General features: G+C 45.5%; 1 protein-coding gene across 2 annotated transcripts in view; it reads right to left on the bottom strand.

The window, feature by feature from the left end:
• The window catches only part of LOC139285861 (eukaryotic translation initiation factor 4 gamma 1), a 34,011-nt gene that overhangs the window by 3,065 nt on the left and 14,322 nt on the right, over positions 1–16,624 (bottom strand). Inside the window, exons 7-26 of one of the 2 annotated variants that reach the window (XM_070906531.1) lie at positions 14,156–14,292; positions 9,925–10,017; positions 9,284–9,374; positions 7,149–8,228; positions 6,946–7,034; positions 6,560–6,758; positions 5,797–5,930; positions 5,298–5,426; positions 4,787–5,197; positions 3,995–4,141; positions 3,647–3,883; positions 3,426–3,530; positions 2,515–2,811; positions 2,239–2,350; positions 2,021–2,135; positions 1,670–1,917; positions 1,435–1,562; positions 714–886; positions 230–355; positions 49–130 (exon numbers count right to left, since the gene is read on the bottom strand). In XM_070906531.1, coding sequence (XP_070762632.1) covers positions 49–130; positions 230–355; positions 714–886; positions 1,435–1,562; positions 1,670–1,917; positions 2,021–2,135; positions 2,239–2,350; positions 2,515–2,811; positions 3,426–3,530; positions 3,647–3,883; positions 3,995–4,141; positions 4,787–5,197; positions 5,298–5,426; positions 5,797–5,930; positions 6,560–6,758; positions 6,946–7,034; positions 7,149–8,228; positions 9,284–9,374; positions 9,925–10,017; positions 14,156–14,292 — 4,133 coding nt within the window. The remainder of the gene's footprint in view (positions 1–48; positions 131–229; positions 356–713; positions 887–1,434; positions 1,563–1,669; positions 1,918–2,020; positions 2,136–2,238; positions 2,351–2,514; positions 2,812–3,425; positions 3,531–3,646; positions 3,884–3,994; positions 4,142–4,786; positions 5,198–5,297; positions 5,427–5,796; positions 5,931–6,559; positions 6,759–6,945; positions 7,035–7,148; positions 8,229–9,283; positions 9,375–9,924; positions 10,018–14,155; positions 14,293–16,624) is intronic. The other variant, XM_070906532.1, reaches the window with a different exon arrangement.

Here is a 16,624-nt window from a genome sequence, read left to right as displayed (position 1 = left end):
ATTAGCTACTGGAACTAAAACTAGATAAGAGAACGGACTGGTTCTCACCATTCCTTTGCAGAGCAACGTGAGGATCTGGACCAGCAGGACTCCGGCTTTGCCCAGAGGGATCAAAGGCTTTGAAATCTCCCTGGAGACATTAAAAGGTCAACATGGATTAGACATCAAACTAACAAATTAAAACAAAAGTTATTTCCCTTTCTAACATGCTGTGAGGCCCGGGACTAACCTGAAAAGTTCTCCCATGGGGATGCCTCCCTCATGGAGCATGGGAGTGATCAGCTCTGCCAGGTACAGCCAGATGTGGGGGATGTCTATTGCCATGTCTTCAGCCACCTCCAGGATTTCCTGAAGCCTGGGGAAACACACACACACACACACATACATTTCAAAGTTCATTAATGGCTTAAAGGATGAAGAACGGGTTCAAAATGACTCAACAGTAATTGAGTAACAGCACTATGGCACCACACTGACACAAACATATGGAAACTTTATTTCTCAATAAAAGCAACTGCTTTCTTTTCAGAGACGAATTCACTAACTAAAGCCATCTGTTCATTTTAAATCCTTACCTGTGCTAGAATACATCTCACAGAAGAGTTTGGTCCAACTGCACTTTATATATTTACTTTTTACATGTATTCTTTTTATAGCTTTTCATGTGTTTTCTGTGGAACACACAACATACGTCTCTGGGGCTCCATACTGACCCTTTATAGTAATGCTGTGTGGGGAGGATGCCGGTCTTAATGAGCTGGTGCAGCAGCAGGCCCATGTGCTCCCTGGCGATGGTGCTGCGCTCCAGCGTCGACTCCAGTCCGTTTCGTACAAACACAAACAGCAGCTGAGTGCTGTTCATCTCCTGCACACACTGCAGAGCCTCCTGTTGGGACAGAGAAGGTGTTCAGGGCGCTACGTGACTCTCATGGCTGTTAGTGGGTGCCGGCAGCCTTCTCTAAGGATATACCTATAGTATAATATAATATAATATACCCGCATGAGGGATTCACAGGACACAATACAGGTACATCTGCGTTACTGTTTGTAATTTGTTCTTATTGATGGAAGCCTCTCTCATGATGATGATCCTCCTCCTACAGTCGCATCAGAGCAGTGTTTGTTACTGCTAATGCAAACAAAACATTTCCTGCTGCTGCTGCTTCACATTAAAAGTGTTCAACAAACGAACTACGGTGAGGCTGTTATTGGGAGGCAGCCACAGGAAATGCACACAAGTAAGGAATTATCAGTGAGGAAAGCACTGACTAAAAGTGTGCCTAATAAACAACACAGCCGTCATCAGCACTTTTTGCCACCTTTTCTTTAAAAAAAAAAAGAAAAAAAAAAGGGAGTAATGGAACAAGAAGAAACAGACTTGCTCTCCTCTGTGAGGGAAGAATGGTTTCTTTTCATATGTATAACTGTGTGTACCTTCATGTCGTTGATATGGAGGTACTCCTCGATGATGGCGGTGGACTTCTTGCTCAGCTCCTCCTCCGTCAAGGCAGGCTTGGTGGGGGTCTGTGGAGGTGGAGGGGTGGCAGCTGTCTCCCGCTTTGCTGTTCACACACAAAACGAAAAAGAAATAACAATTTGATTATAGAAAATTTAATTTTTAATTAAAAGATTAAGTAATTTAAATCTCCACAACTGCCATGCCACCCACCATTGTCTTTGCTCCTGGCTCTCTCTCTGCTGCCTCGGTCTCTGTCGTCCGTCATGCTCGCTACTCTGCGGACAGGATCGGCCGACCCACGCTGCTCTCTCTCCCGGCTCCGCTCTTCATTCTCCCGGCTGAAGCTGCGCTTGGTGACCTGCAGCCGGTTTCGATCGCGGTCGTCCCGTCGCTCAAACCGGTCGCTGCCGCGATCGGGGCGGTCAAAGCGTTCGCTGCGCTCTCGACTCGAGCTGTTTCTGCGGAAGGAGAGCAGAGGGAGGGAAGAGAGGGGAAGTTAACACACAACTGCATTTGTTGGTGAAGGATTCTGTCTGAATACATTTGTGTCCCGTTCCTCACCTCTGAGGAACTCGTCTGTCTGAGTCCAGTGAGGAGCCTGAGGAGGACGAAGCCTGCTGCAGGGCTGAGAACCTGTTCAGAGTGCTGGTGGTCGGACGGCCGCCTGACTCTGGGCCTGGGGATGAAAATACAGACATAGCATGTGTTGAGTTTCAGCTGTGAGGTGCTCAACTACACATCTATCTGATGTATAACCACATTAAGTCTGGGAAACCTACCAGAATCTGCAGGTTTGGCACTGGTGCCACCGCTGCTGCCCTTGCCCCAGCTCCCCCATGTGCCTTTGCCTCCTGGGGCAAGCAACTGATTGTTGAAGTCAAGAACTGGAGTCTGAAAGAAGACACGGCTGTTAAAAATACACTACAGACACAACATTAAAAGATATCCCTGACATGTACTATTTCAAGTAAAGAGATGAAAATGTGTTCTGACGTTGGATGTGCTGCACACATTAAATCTGCTGACTATGACACATATGTACACAGCTCTCCTACCTTAGTGATTTTGCTAAGGCGAGAGGTGTCAATAGGTCGGTTCTTGGTCGAGATGGGCACTGTATTCCAGCCCTCATCCTGGGGAGGAGCCCCACGGCCTGGGGTGTGGGGGCCCCCGCGACCCCCGGGACCACCTCCACCCATCCTGCCTCCAGAGCCACCGCCGCCTGACTCCTTTTTGGAGACGAGGGCTTGCTGCACCTTCATGTGCTCCCTGTGCTCCTCCAGCTCGGCATCTTTGTGGATCTGGTCGATGGTCTTGGGGCCCTGGTCACCTCTCCGGGGCACCCAGTTGTTCTGGGATGGGACACGGGGAGAGATTGAGTATTTAGCACGGAAGTATTCCTCATTTTGACCGATTATACAAAAGCCATGTAGGAGTATTAATTCTAACACTAGATACATATTACAACCGGTGTTCATGGGAGAGACTAGAACGGAAAGGGATCAAGAGATCAACGTCCTCGTGACTTTTAACTCCTCTCTTCAGCCTTTGCCTAGAAAAGGAAATTGTGTGTTTCATGGTAAAAAAGGGCCAATGTGCTGACTTGGAGCAGCTGACTTGGGCTTGTAAAAACACTGAAGACAGCAGGTTTTGTAACACTGTGTGGGCGGGACTGGGAGCCTAACTACAGGAGTCCAGCATTCCTTCAGAGACACTTCGACAACACTACAGTGAACCGACTTTATAAACACTGAAATCAACTAGTTAAAGACACGTGAATTCAGCCAAAAGTAGAGGACATGAGAAACTGACGCTTTAAGAGACAATTTGAGAGGAATAGATTTAGCCGGCTTAATGTAGACATGGTCTTACACACACACACAAACACACACACACTATGTGTACCACAATATGAGTTGTTAGAAAAAGCTAAGCTGTGTGTGTTTGTGTTGTGTTTTTGCTTTACCCGTCGAAGGTCCAGCACATCCTGCAACATGAAGCGGATCCTGGAGGTGGTCTTCCTCTCCTTTATTATTTTCTCCATCTGATTGAAGTACTGGTCCATACGAGGCTGAGGGTGACCACAACAGTTTGGTTAAAACTCGATCTAACTACACATTTAGCAGTTTGCACATGTATGTGGTGAGTGCATGTGTGCTATTTCCTCTTCATCTGCGTGTGTTGTACCTTGGCCTTCTCAAAGTCCAGGTCCTTGCCAATGGTGGACAAAAGTCTACACAGGCACTCCAGGGACTCCTCGTCGTGGTTTTTGAGCAGCTTTACAATGCAGTCATGCATGATGACCTCTGTGAGCATTTTAAGCTTGAACAGCTCACCAATGAACTTGATGTTTCCCAGTGAGCGCCTCCTGGCCTTGTCTCTACCTTCTCGTAGCTCGTCAGTGAGCCGCTGCTTCTCCTCCTCCTGCCAGAGAAAACAATGTCACATACAAAAGGGTGATGAAAAAAAAATGACATGGTTAGCTGAATGAAAACATCTTAGCATGCAAAACATGACTTCTAGGAAACACTATACCACAGAGGACGCATCCAGCTCTTTCTGCTTCTTCTCGAAGATCTCGTCGTCATCTTTATCCTTTTCAAACTCCTTCTGGCATCGATTTAGCAGCAGCTTGCGGAAGTTCACATAGGCTCCCGGCTTGTCTGTGGTTTGGACTCTAAGCTGAAAAGAGCAGAGAAAACGTATATCAAAAAAAAGAGTAGGAAAAGACGAGGTGTAGGCTTATGTTGTTAAAGTCAGTACCCATCGCTTAAATCAGTGGCCCAGACTAGAGCTTGATTTGTAATGGGCCTAGATGCACTCAGATAATCAATTTCTGAGTGTCTGCCAGTAACACTTTTGTTATGATACAATTTCCTTATCAAATGCCCAACTTTTATCAGCTTCTGTGATAAGATGCTGATAAAGGTCCTAGTGCTGATAATCAATAATAATAACAATCAAACCTTACAGTGATATAAAGAGTTACTGATCAGCGCAATCAGCAAATAATTGTCATAATTAATGAGGTACTATTATCCTCAATGTAGAATTCAAGCTCTCAGCAGGTGACAACCACCCAAACAAAAAAAAGCGAGGGTGACATAATTTAAAGTGTTTAGTTAGCCCAATGAATTTAGTTTAATTTAGTCTCCAGAAAAATGCATTTTATTTGGCAAATTAACTTTAGTTTATCATTTAACACATCGAATCATAGCAACACACCATTGAGCTCCGGGCACAACTGCACTTAAACCACAACAGTCCAAGAGAAAACATTCCAGCTTATTCAACACACTTCTCCATATCGTGTGCGGCACCACTTACCCCCATAAGGCAGCGGCACATGTTGGCATAGGCCACCGAAAAGTCTGGCTCGGAGATGGCCTTTTCGAAGGTAAGATCTATGACTCCTTTCAATCTCTCCTCAGTGTCAATAGTCAGATCCGTCACCTGTTTCATTAGCTGTTGAAACTTTTGGGGGGTCAGTTTGTTGAGGATGCTGCGAACCCGTTTGAACAGGTCCTGGGTCTTAGCCGGCTCTGAATCGTTCTCCTCGGCGTCATCTGCTGGGCTTCTGCGAGTGACTTTTTTCGTCGAAGGTTTCCAAGCCTTCTCGGCCTTGTTCAGCTGCACGTCCTCACCGAGTGACATGCTGGTGATGATTTTCCTTGGCTCTTTCCTCTGCATCTGCTGAGAGCGACGTGGACCACCAACTCCGATGCCCATACCAGGAGGCTGGGAGGAGAGAGGGGAGGGACAAAGACACCGTGTCATTCATTGGCTAAGAACTTCAAGTGCAGAGCTCTTGGATCACATTAAGAAAATGTTAACTTACTGGTCCTCTGCTTCCTCCTCCTCCCATGCCAGGCCTGCCAAGGTTGGCGAAGGAGGGTGTGAAGTCAGGGCCACAGTTCATTCCTGGTAGACGACTGGGGTCCAGTTGACGCAGAGGGGTCTTATTAGCCTGAAATAAACATCAATTGAAACCTTTTTTTAGATATTCTCTGAGATGTAATGCTGTGGTCTTTATGTCTCTTCATGTTTCCAGTCACAGGCACATTAATTACATCCCATCAGTGCTTCTGGGGTGATCAAACACCTAGAAAAAAATAACTTGCCCTGCTCATAGGAAGTCTTTATCTACACAGACGGACAGCTTGTCCTTCTAAGGGAAGGTGAGTGTATTTATACAGCAGAATTTAGGCTACACTGAGGCCATTTCAAAGTGCTTCACACAAACAACAAAAACAGAAACATTTAAGACAAATTATTTACATTAGAGACATGACTCAAGACTAAATGTATGGCCTTTGCTTTAGGGCGAGAGGTTGCACCTTGTCGAGGACAACATCACTGATGGCTGGCAGACCCTCAGGCTTGTTCATGCTGGCTGAGATGAACTGGAAGCCCAGAAGAAACTCTCTGTCATATTGCTTCTTCTCCTCTGGGTTTATTGGCTTCCAATTTTCTGAAAGAGAAACCAAAACAGTGAAAGTGACCAAAATGTTTTTCTATTTAAGAATCATTTGCAACATTTTTAAGTTATATTTCTTCCTGCACAGCCGAGGAATGAATGAGTATATGATCCTAGGTCAGTATAACTGTAGATATTGTTATGCCTCATTATGTCCACAAGGTGGCAGATAGGCTAGTAAATTAATTAATAAATAAATGAAAGAATAGGTACAGCACAGTGTACGTGATCTGTGCTTTGTGTAACATTAAGTGCATCTGTGGATACATTTAAGAGGTATTATTTATTGAGTGACAATCTTAAACAAGCTGCTGAAATTATTCATTTTCTTATGCTTTGATTGTCTCATTTATAAGATATAAAAAGCTGCAAGAAAGCAAAAGGATCCTGACCTACAATTTAAAAACGTAACAGTGTGTGGCTTAATGTTTAAATATTATGCGTAGCCATCACATAAGTATCGTTTTCCACCAAACACTTTATCACACTATCAACAGAAGCACAATCAGCTAAAGCGCCACTCCCTCACTCTCAACAAAGCAAACATAAACGTAATCGACCGACTACCTCGTGAATGTAAGTGAGATAAGATCACTGAGAGGTATCAAGGTTCAGAGACCCACCCTCTTTGTACTGGTACTTCTTGTCAGTGGAGGTCGTCTCAGGAGGATCTGGCTGAATGTTCTCAGCGTCCAGCTTGTCCTCCTTGTCCTCCCAAGTCAGGTCCGCCTCTTCTGGTGCAGGAGGGGAAGCAGCAGCGGGCTGGGTCTCAGGTACTGGGGCAGGGGCTGGCTCGGGCTCCGGTGGGGCCACTACCTGCTCCTGGTTCAATTTTAGAATGGTTAAAATTTACAGGTTAAAAAAAAAAAAGCTATATTCAAACTCAGAAACAGTGAAGCCTCTTTTCTCACTGGGCTGAGACGTTTAGGGGTCTTTGTTAGTGATCACGGGTTTGGAGTAACTGTAGGAGGATGAATGAATAAATGCATTACTGCACACACACACACACCTCTTTAAAGGCATCCAGGAGGTCTCCCACTGCCTCCTTTTTGTTCAAATCCTTCATCTTCCTCTTTTTCTTTGGCACAGACACAGCAGCTACAGGAAGAAGGCAAACACAGTCAGCCTCAGATCAACACAAACAAATCTGACAGAGGATGGAGATTATAATTCTAAACTATCAAATATCTTAGCATGTTGTAATTAACTGACCTTGCATAGTAGTTTCTACAAGGGCAGGGGTGACCGTCTGGGGAGGAGGAGTGTCCTCCCTCTCCTCTACTGCGGGAGGAGGAGGTGTCGGCACTGTTTCTGGAGCGCTGTCAGCTATGGAAACCGTCTCTGCGGGAGATGGCTTCTCTTCCTCGGCGGCGGACTGGGGCACTGGGGAATCTTCTTTGATGTCCGGGGTGACTGAAGGAACCGCGTCTTGGACCTCAGGCTGGGCGGGTGCTGCCTGGACGACTGGGTCGGCGGGAATCTCCTCGACAGCGGGTGCAGGCTGGTCAACAGGTGCAGGTGCGTCTTGGACAACGGGTGTCGGCGCTGCCTGAGTGATGGCCGTGGAGGTCTGTGCGACAGACTGCTGGCTGGTGACGGGCTCAGCGACGGGGCTGTCGTCGGGCTCAGCGACGGGGCTGTCGTCGGGTTCAGCGACGGGGCTGTCGTCGGGCTCAGCGACGGGGCTGTCGTCGGGCTCAGCGATGGGGCTGTCGTCACGCTCGGCCGTACTGATGGCGGGCACCTCTGGGTCTTGAGGGGCTGGCAGCGGCAGGCCGTTGGGGAGGCAGAGCTCCTCGGGCTGTGCAATGGGAGACTCCAGAGGGGCCTCCAGGTGACTGGGTGGCAACGTGACCGAGAGCCTCTCCGGCTCCACCTCTGCGACGCCGTTAGTGGTGGAGGGAGGTGTGTCTGAAGAGGCAGCTGCCTCCTCTTCTGCTTTAGCCTCCTCCTCTTTCAACACCTCCTCCTTTGCCTCTGTGGCTTTGTCTGTTTTGTCTTGCGCAGCGGAGGTGGGGACAGGGTCAGGGAGGGGTGCAGGGTAGGCGGGCACCTCAGGTGCTGATTGGGGAGGTGGGGTGGTTTCCCTGGGAGGTGGAGGGGCATCCATTACATCTGCCACCGGAGCGCTGGGCGCAGGTGTGGAAATAGTGTCTTCTTCCTCTGATAGTAGAGGGGGTGAAGGGGTCTTAATGTTCGTGTCAGAGGAGGTAGCCTCAGTGGGGATGGGGTCACCTTTAGCAAGTTCAGGGGTCTTTGACAGAGGAGGGGGGGTAGGTTTCCCTCTGTCATCTGGAGGGTCAGAAAAAAAATGTTGATTTCTGAAAAGCATTTTTACGACTTCAATGTTCAGTTCATCAGCTCAATGATGTTTTCACAACCCACAGCTCTCGCCCCCCGTACATGGACCACTATAACATCAAAAGGTATTTATAGACATGGGATCACATTCACCAAACATCTAAGGGTACTGGAGCTTCAAACAGACTGATTTAGTAGAAACTAAATATTATGCGACACTCCTACGCTCCTCAACCACATACTTATTTCAAGCCATCCACTTCCTGAAAAAACAAAATCACATGGTTTCCTCTAAACACGCTGCCTGCATGGCTACCACCGGACGACCTGATGCAGTCGCTCCTACAGATGAAAAACACGTTCAAATAACTGCACAGTCGAGAGACGAAGACACATTCGTCAACCAGAACAACACATAGGTGGTTGATGGAGGCTTCAACATACTGCCCAGGTTGAACTCATGAGTCCCTTATTATCCAGAGGCTGCTGTTTGATATCACTTGGTCACAGTATTTGAGCCTGCAGGCTGTAATAGGTGATGCCCTCATATCCACACAAGTATTACAACATGTAAGCTAACAAAACATTGGCTTGTTTTACTAATTAGGTTCATTCCCCCGTTAATCAATTACTGTAGTAAGTAAGCTCCTTCATGAAACATGAGGTCATACATAGCAACAAGGTCAAACCCAGCCTTCCTCTCAGCTTACAGCTGCTGGAATCTAAGAACTATTAAAAGCTAAATGAAAGCTAATGGGAACATTTTTATTCTGTATGCATCTTAAAGTACTTCTGCAGCACAAAATACCCTTCCACTGCAAAAATAAGACCCTTAATAAAATAATAACTGCATTAAATATCAGAAGTGTTCATACACACGCCTTGGTTCTGTACAGGTACCCATACGCCAATAAAATAAAAAAAAGGAAAACGAAATAGCATGTAATAAGTCAGGCAAATATTCGCAGCTGAAGTAAAACATGAACAATATCAAAATGATATTTGGGAGATTGTACTTCTTTATATCCGTGCCTGAGTTCACTCACCTGGTCTCACCAGTGCTGGTGAAGCAGCAGCTGTGACGCTCTCACCGTTGGCCTGGGACACTGCTGTACTCTCTGATCCAGATAGGGCTGTCTGTTGGGACACATACACACATAAAAAAGGTAGTATAGTATGACCTTAGTGGTGAGGACAACCCTCATTTTTCCACTGACAAAAAAAAAAAACTGGTTTCACGTCAGTCCCTTGTTATAGGAGCCACATGTCAGAACTCCAAGAGCAAATCATAGATCAGTTGGATTTTGACAGTTTGTAGTTTAACACATGTTTGAGGGCTGGCAAGCTGCAGCATTCCCTGTAAAGTAGTAACATATGGACAGCACAGGCGAGTACATTCTTGTTTTAAATGTATTTTAAGTGCAAAGATGGACTAAGCAGACACTTACACAGTAGAAACTATAAGAAACATATATAGACTATATGGTTATCTAATATGGACCCCAGAGAGGAGCAGTTGTTGCCGTATATATAGCGTAACGTATTAGTTAGCCACTGACGCTGATGATTTGCATTGATCTGCAAGTGTCGTTTCTCTAAACTTCAATGTTACAATTTCAATTAAACAAGAGTCTAAAAATAAAAGCGTAACAGTGTGCTAGTATGTCCGCTGTGTTTGGTAGCTCACCTGTGGTGGGGTTGGAGTAGAGCCACTGCGGCCCCCTGACATAATCTCCTCTGTAATGTCTCGACCTCCTTGGTTAGGATCTCTTATTCTGATCTATGGAGGAGAGGGAAGAGATCTGTCGTCAGGGTGAGACCACAAATGATGACAGAGAGGAAAGGAAAGACAAAATAACTCTGTATGTGATGGAAAGCACTCGAGAACTGGCTGCTTTTCTGCTATAAAAGAGGAAGAGTAAGGAGAAATGCAAAGGGTTAAAAGGTTTCAGGGTGAGGACAGCAGCATGTAAGAGAAGAGTTTGCCCTCCCATGATGCAATGCCTACAGTCGTCAGCTCTTTCTGCGTCTATGACTCGCTAGCTGCCTGTGATTCAATGAAAGCTACGTTTCTCACATTGTGAACGCTGAGGCACAGCACACCAAATCCAAACGCTAACCGCCATGCAAATTCCTCTGCTGCACAACTGAGCGTGCTCAGTCAAGCTGCGCTGACGGAGCGGAGGAATCGAGTTCACCAACTTTAACTCAAATTGTCAAACAAATTTCACTGCTGGTTTGAGGCGGCTGCCTGACTCTCAGGAAGGCGGACAACAGACGGCTTTTCGTCAGGCAGAGGGGGCGAAAAAAATCAGATCACTCACAAGGAGTGCCCATACATTACAAGAACATGCTTTCTATTCTGCTCCCCTTTTCTCTCACTCACACTCTACAAAGCTGTCATGAAACTAGGACGAGCCACAATGCTACTGAATAAAGTGACGCATACAGTCACTGGACAAGGATTAAACTGTAAAAGTTAACAGTGAGCTGCTACAACACTGACTGCTCTCCGGCCTACTTTTGACTTTAAGAACAACAATATTTGCTTGTTGTTACTGACCTTCCACTGTTTCAGTCCGTCAGTTCAGCAACTCCTCTCCCGGAGCATTACAAACCCTAGCGGGCCTCTTTCATCCCGGGGCTGGAGTAGCTGCTCCAGCGGACTCTGGGCTGGACTTTAAACCCCACAAAGCAGGGTGGTGGTTGGACGTAGCCAGTGCAGTTTTACCTCAGCTCTACTCACACACATCCAGGCTGTGATACAGAGCTACACGCTGGCAGAACAGGACAGAGCAGGGCTGGGTCTGACTGTCAGTAAGCTAGTTAGCAACTTGACTCTCTCTCTCATGCGCTGAACAGACCAGGGAGGGGGGAAAAAAAGGATAAAGCGACTGGCCTTGTAAAGCTATGGTATTGGAATGCACAACCCGCCCACAGAGACTAACAGACAGTTAAAGGGGCCAGAGAGTGAGGGAGGGGCAGGGTAGGGGGGAATGGGAGGGTTTCCAGGAAAAAAAAAGTTAGCGTTATCAAATAGGCTGCAGCTAGCAGAAGAAACTCCCCCTTTTCCTCATTCTCTCTGTCATCCTGCACACCCAAGTTGCTCCTCAGAAATTTTTTTTTTCAGGCTCACCCCTTCTGAGAGCAGAGGAAACCAGCACAGGGGGAGGAGGAGGGGGAGGAGGAGGAGGAGGAGGAGGGGTGCCACAGCAGCAGAGGAAGGCTGGTTGGATAGCCCTTCCGGCTCAGAAGGGGGAGGAGACTGGTGGCCACGTGGAGCTGAGCTATGTGCTGACATGTCCTTCGCCCCCCCTCTGGATTTTCTCTTTGAGACACAGCCAGAGGGAGAGCAAGAGAGTAGGAAAAAAGGCAATTTTCTTCAATCTCTTTATCTGACTTGCATGTAACTACATAAAAGGTTGTGTACCTTGGTGCAGCTCTTTAGCCTTGTGGTTCTACACACACTGTCCTGTAAATGGAGGGTCGGGGATTGCCCACACTGGAGCCTTGTGCCCTGTTGACGTGTCCTTAACAAGACACCAAACCTCTACCTGCTCTCTCAAAGTGTCACTCAGTCAGGCAGATTTATGCAGCAATTCCTCCAGTCGCTCCCTGTCTGTCATCTTGACTTCACTATGGGTGCCTTTTTCATTATGTGCGGATGTGTGTGTGACAGAGACAGCGGGTGTGCAAAGGGTCTTGAGGCCAGTGTTGTAGCACTGGCTGGGGCCCATTGGAACGGGTCAAAGTACACCCCAGGTGACCACAGTGGCTGATAAAATGCCAAGTTCCCCAGCGAGAGGGACCAGACATCATGCAAATCTTGCAGCAACAGAACAGAGCCCCAGCATTGAACACTAACAGCATTTTCCTGGTGATACTGGTCATAGATGAAGGCATTCACGCTATATGAAGACTTAATATATGAAGGATTTTACAAAGAAACGACAATGACATCGTATTTCTTTCAACAAAGCATACATTGGATTTAAAAAGTTTGATCAGATGAAGACAAACAGAAAGGTTACGAAAGCTCCAAGCTAGCCAAAACTAGTTTCAAGACACAGACAAAAAACATATAAATACAGCCACTAGTTAACACGTTCAAATAGCTCAGGTTCGTGCCTCTCATGTTATCATCCATTTCTATTTCTACAAATGAGACTTTTGCACAGAAGATTTAGAGAATGCACTTCAGTTTTTCCTCAAAGATAAATACAAAACCTGGAAAAAAACCTGCTTTGACTTCATATTTTTCATTCTAGCTGGATAAAAGAGTCTTTGAGGAATCTGAAAATGTCTAAAAATAATTTCTCAAATGTAACCAGCGTACCCATGCATCACCGAAGTCTCAAATGTAAAAACGATGATTACATGAGAGGGACAAACTGGGGCTACAGTTCACAGAGAGCTACCACATACCAGGCGAGAGCCATCTTAGAGAGCAAAGGAAACACTAGACATACTGTAGAAGTGGGGAATATGTCGTACAGCAGTTTAGTCTTACAGCACACCGAGTTAAGGTCAGGTTCACCACTATCTGTTTCAATCAGTAAACTGAACTCTACGCCCACACTCAAGAATACTTCAGAGAGATTACAACACCACTGACTGGCTGGATTATCTCAAAACCATCCAGTCTTGATTGTGTAAAATCTGATGATTTGAATGACAAAACACATTCTTTCCATGGTGAATTCTTAGTTTTCTGTAGCCACCGTGAACACTATGTGTCGTACAGAAAATCACAGGGCAAAGAAAATGCTTTTATCTTTCGATCATCTCAAATCTGAGTGCAGCCCACCAGCTTGGTGATTGACTATGCAAATCTTAATGAGATCAGTTCAACCAAAATACAAGATTTACGCTGTCACGTTGGTTGACTTGAGGCAGGCATCAAATTTTTCAGTATGGCATATGTTTAGTTAACTAGTTGAGCGCTGTGTCAACCTAAACAGAGTTGTATTGTTTAAAGCTCTAATTAAAGTTTTTAAAAATGCCAAGGAATCAAAACAGCTTGGAGAGCATACCACATACATCTTGATCTTGTAGAAGAGAAGAGACCACATAGGCATAGAGTCCTTCCTTGCATTCATATGCTCCCTCTTGATCCATATTCCCAGGTGGAATATATGTCCCAAATACATTTGACTTGGAAATAAAAAAAGAACTGACCAAAATAAAACTAACTGGTGACAGTTTTTGTGCTCTGTAACGGCAGGATAACAATACCTGGATCTGTTTTATAATTGGTATTTTAATGAACTGCTTTGGCTGGTAGCCTTTCTTCCTGGCTGGACGCTGTTCTACATAACTCAACAGGCATTCATTACAGTAACAAATTTCAACTGAACATGAGGGTGAGTTGTCAATAGCTGTATTCAGACTCCTTTGCTCCTCACTGACTTCACGCAGTGTTAAGTTTACAGATGAGTGTGACTGCTGTGTGCATCACTTGCATGTGATCGTGCATGTTACAGCACACAGAAGAGGCATGATCACAAAATACAGCACATAACAATGATCAAACCTTTCACCATCATTGAAGAGCCAACAATGTTATTTCGTGCAATATCACCAGATGTGCACAGACGTCTACGTAGATGGCCTAAAACTATCAAAGGAACCACAGATTATTGTGTATTTAGGAATTAACATAACGGAACTGCGCTGGTTAAAGTACCTGACCTACACTGATCTTGTCCAAACAGGGCAGATAAAGTTTTTCCATTTGTCCCTTTACTCTAACTGTTAACACGTCCACCATGTTTAACAACATAAAAGGCCTATTCTAGGTTTACTATTGAAATGTGGGACTATAAATCAAAAGAAGGTGAATTAGGAATCCTAAACCAGAAATCCATTCTCAAACCGCCATTTTAAAGATGTTTTGTGTAGCAGAATACTGACTGTACCTGTTTACGTTCCCGTTTGGTGGGGATGTGTTGGGGAGGCTGAGGTGGTGGTTGCTGCTGTTGAGGGGCAGGGTTCATAATGACGGGTGCCGCCTGCACCGAGGGGGTGAACTGAGGCTGGGCGGGGTAGTAGGCCCCTGTTGTGGATCAGACAGAGAGAAGAATGTAAACCAACACATACAGACTTATATTCTATAGCCATGACTCGACACAAACACAGATGCACAGGACACACACACTCACACGCTCGCCTAACAGCACATAGCTAGTGTTTACACAACACCATTACAGTCTACGTCGCTGATGTACTGAATGTCCTGTCAGGCTGCTTTGAGGCAGTTCGAGAAGCTGCATCTAAAGCGTGATGGTTTGATTTCTTGATGATTTGCGGTGCAGCAGCTGCAGTTTTATGTCCACAGCAGAGTTAAAATGTCACTACAGTGAGGTAATTGCACTTTTTTAAACCACTTAAATCTTCTTCAGTGCCAACCGAGGATGTGTTACATTTTAGGCATCCATCAAATGCTCCGGTAAAGAACGACCTGCCACCTGTGTAAACACACCTCCATTAAACTTCAATTCATAGATTCAGTGTCCGGACAGTATTCCTGTGAACACTGTAGAGACATTGCAGGAGAGAGCTTGTAAAATCATGTTTTTTTATCTGTCACAGCAGCATTTCAGTGTAACTGTCACAACAAAAATGGACAGGGTAACCCTAAGGACTTAAGGTAATGATTAATGAGTGAATGAACCAGTGAATACATGAATAAATAAAGGAAGGGATTGGGGACATCGAAAGGTCAGTCATTTAAAGTCTAAAGGATGCATTCAGACCAAGTAATCATTTAGATTATTGAATAATGTTCTTTACTTCTATATTTCTAACAATGTGAAACATGCTGTTATTAATAGCTGGCCATACAGTCAAAGCAAGGCCTTGTATCAGCACAATCAGATACAAGTTGAATTTTCCACCTTGATCAAAAATGATCAGATGTGAAAGGCGACGACTAACTGCTGATATATCCATAAAATGTCAGAAAATAGTGAAAAATGCTAATTATAATTCCTCAGAGCCCACCATGTCTTATTCAAATTGCTCCTTTTATCCACCCAACAGTCCAAAGATATTCAATTTACTATAATATATATTTAAAAAAAATCTAATAAGCATAATTTTGCCTGAAATATGAACGAAACAATTCATTGATCATCAAAATAGCTGCTGGTTTTCTGTTTATTGACTGGTCGTTTCAGCTCTATATTTGTGTGATTTTGCAGCCTGTGTTTCCATGCAGTGTGGGTAACAGCTGACTGAAATCAAGTATCAGGTGATTCTAATAAAACATTTTCAAAAAAACAGAACAAACTCCAATTGCTTCATCTCCCCCAGGCCTTTTTCTTGTTGCTGCAGTGGAGTAACACACCTTCAGAACTGGTCCCATTATGACAGTTCCAGCACCAAGTGGAAATCCACTTGAACAGACATCATTGCCTCAAATCTGCATCTCGTGGTTTACAATGTCTTTCCATTGACTTTGAATGCTTTTGTTCCATCTCAAAATCTCCCTTCATGTTCTATCTGAGTGCAACAGTTAACAGAAGCAGACATGGCACCTGGGGAGGCCCCACGAGCAGGCCTTCAGACAATGACACAGCAGTCATTCCCTCATTCCAGTCCTGCATAGGTGTCCCTTATTTCTTAAGGACATGGAGATTTATCACATTTACAAATTGGTCCAGAAAGCTGCTGCCGACAAGACCAAGAAAAGAAAAATAACGTCAACAAGACATCCAACCATTCAGTGATATTACCTGGCCTTATGATGGGCCTCAGCTACAGTTCAGAACCAGTTGTAGCCCACTTTCAAAGGACTGAAGTAAAAAGTCCTCAGATTGAAGAGGCCTCTCTTTCAGCCCGGCGGTAGCTAGCTCCTGCTCTGCCTCTCTCCCCCTCAGCATGCATTTCAGTCTAACTCACATTACTGAGTCTGCATTGTTGACCAGGAGCAGCACAGCCTAAATATAGTCAAAACCCCACACCGGCTGGGGGAAGAGAGCGCGCGAGAGGGAAAGGGAGGGAAGACGGACACAGAGAGAAGGACAGAGAGAGGGAGAATAGGGGCATGCTCAAAACCAGAAAGCCAGAATGAGACTCTTGGACAGCGTCCCGATAATGTTAGTAAGAGGCTTGAGATATGACTCGCAGTGCAGGAGATTGAGACAGCAATGTGGGGGGGGGAGGGGGCTGCAAAGAGACACACCGTCTAGAAGACACCTACCCTCAGAGTCCTGCTGCTCTTGAGACCCACGATTCCCCATGCTGAACAACTGCTGAAGGCAAAACTGCGAATGGACTGAAAAAGGAGAGGGGGTTTCTCTTCAAACCCCCTCTCTACCTCCTTCCTGTCCTCTCTACAGGTGCCCTCTCAGAATGACTTCTTTTAATGTTCAGCCCTCCCTCTT

The sequence above is a fragment of the Enoplosus armatus genome, chromosome 5 (genome assembly GCF_043641665.1).
Source record: "Enoplosus armatus isolate fEnoArm2 chromosome 5, fEnoArm2.hap1, whole genome shotgun sequence".
NCBI lineage: Eukaryota > Metazoa > Chordata > Actinopteri > Centrarchiformes > Enoplosidae > Enoplosus > Enoplosus armatus.
Note: the sequence above shows the minus strand (reverse complement) of the source record. Positions and strands in the feature narration are given on the sequence as shown.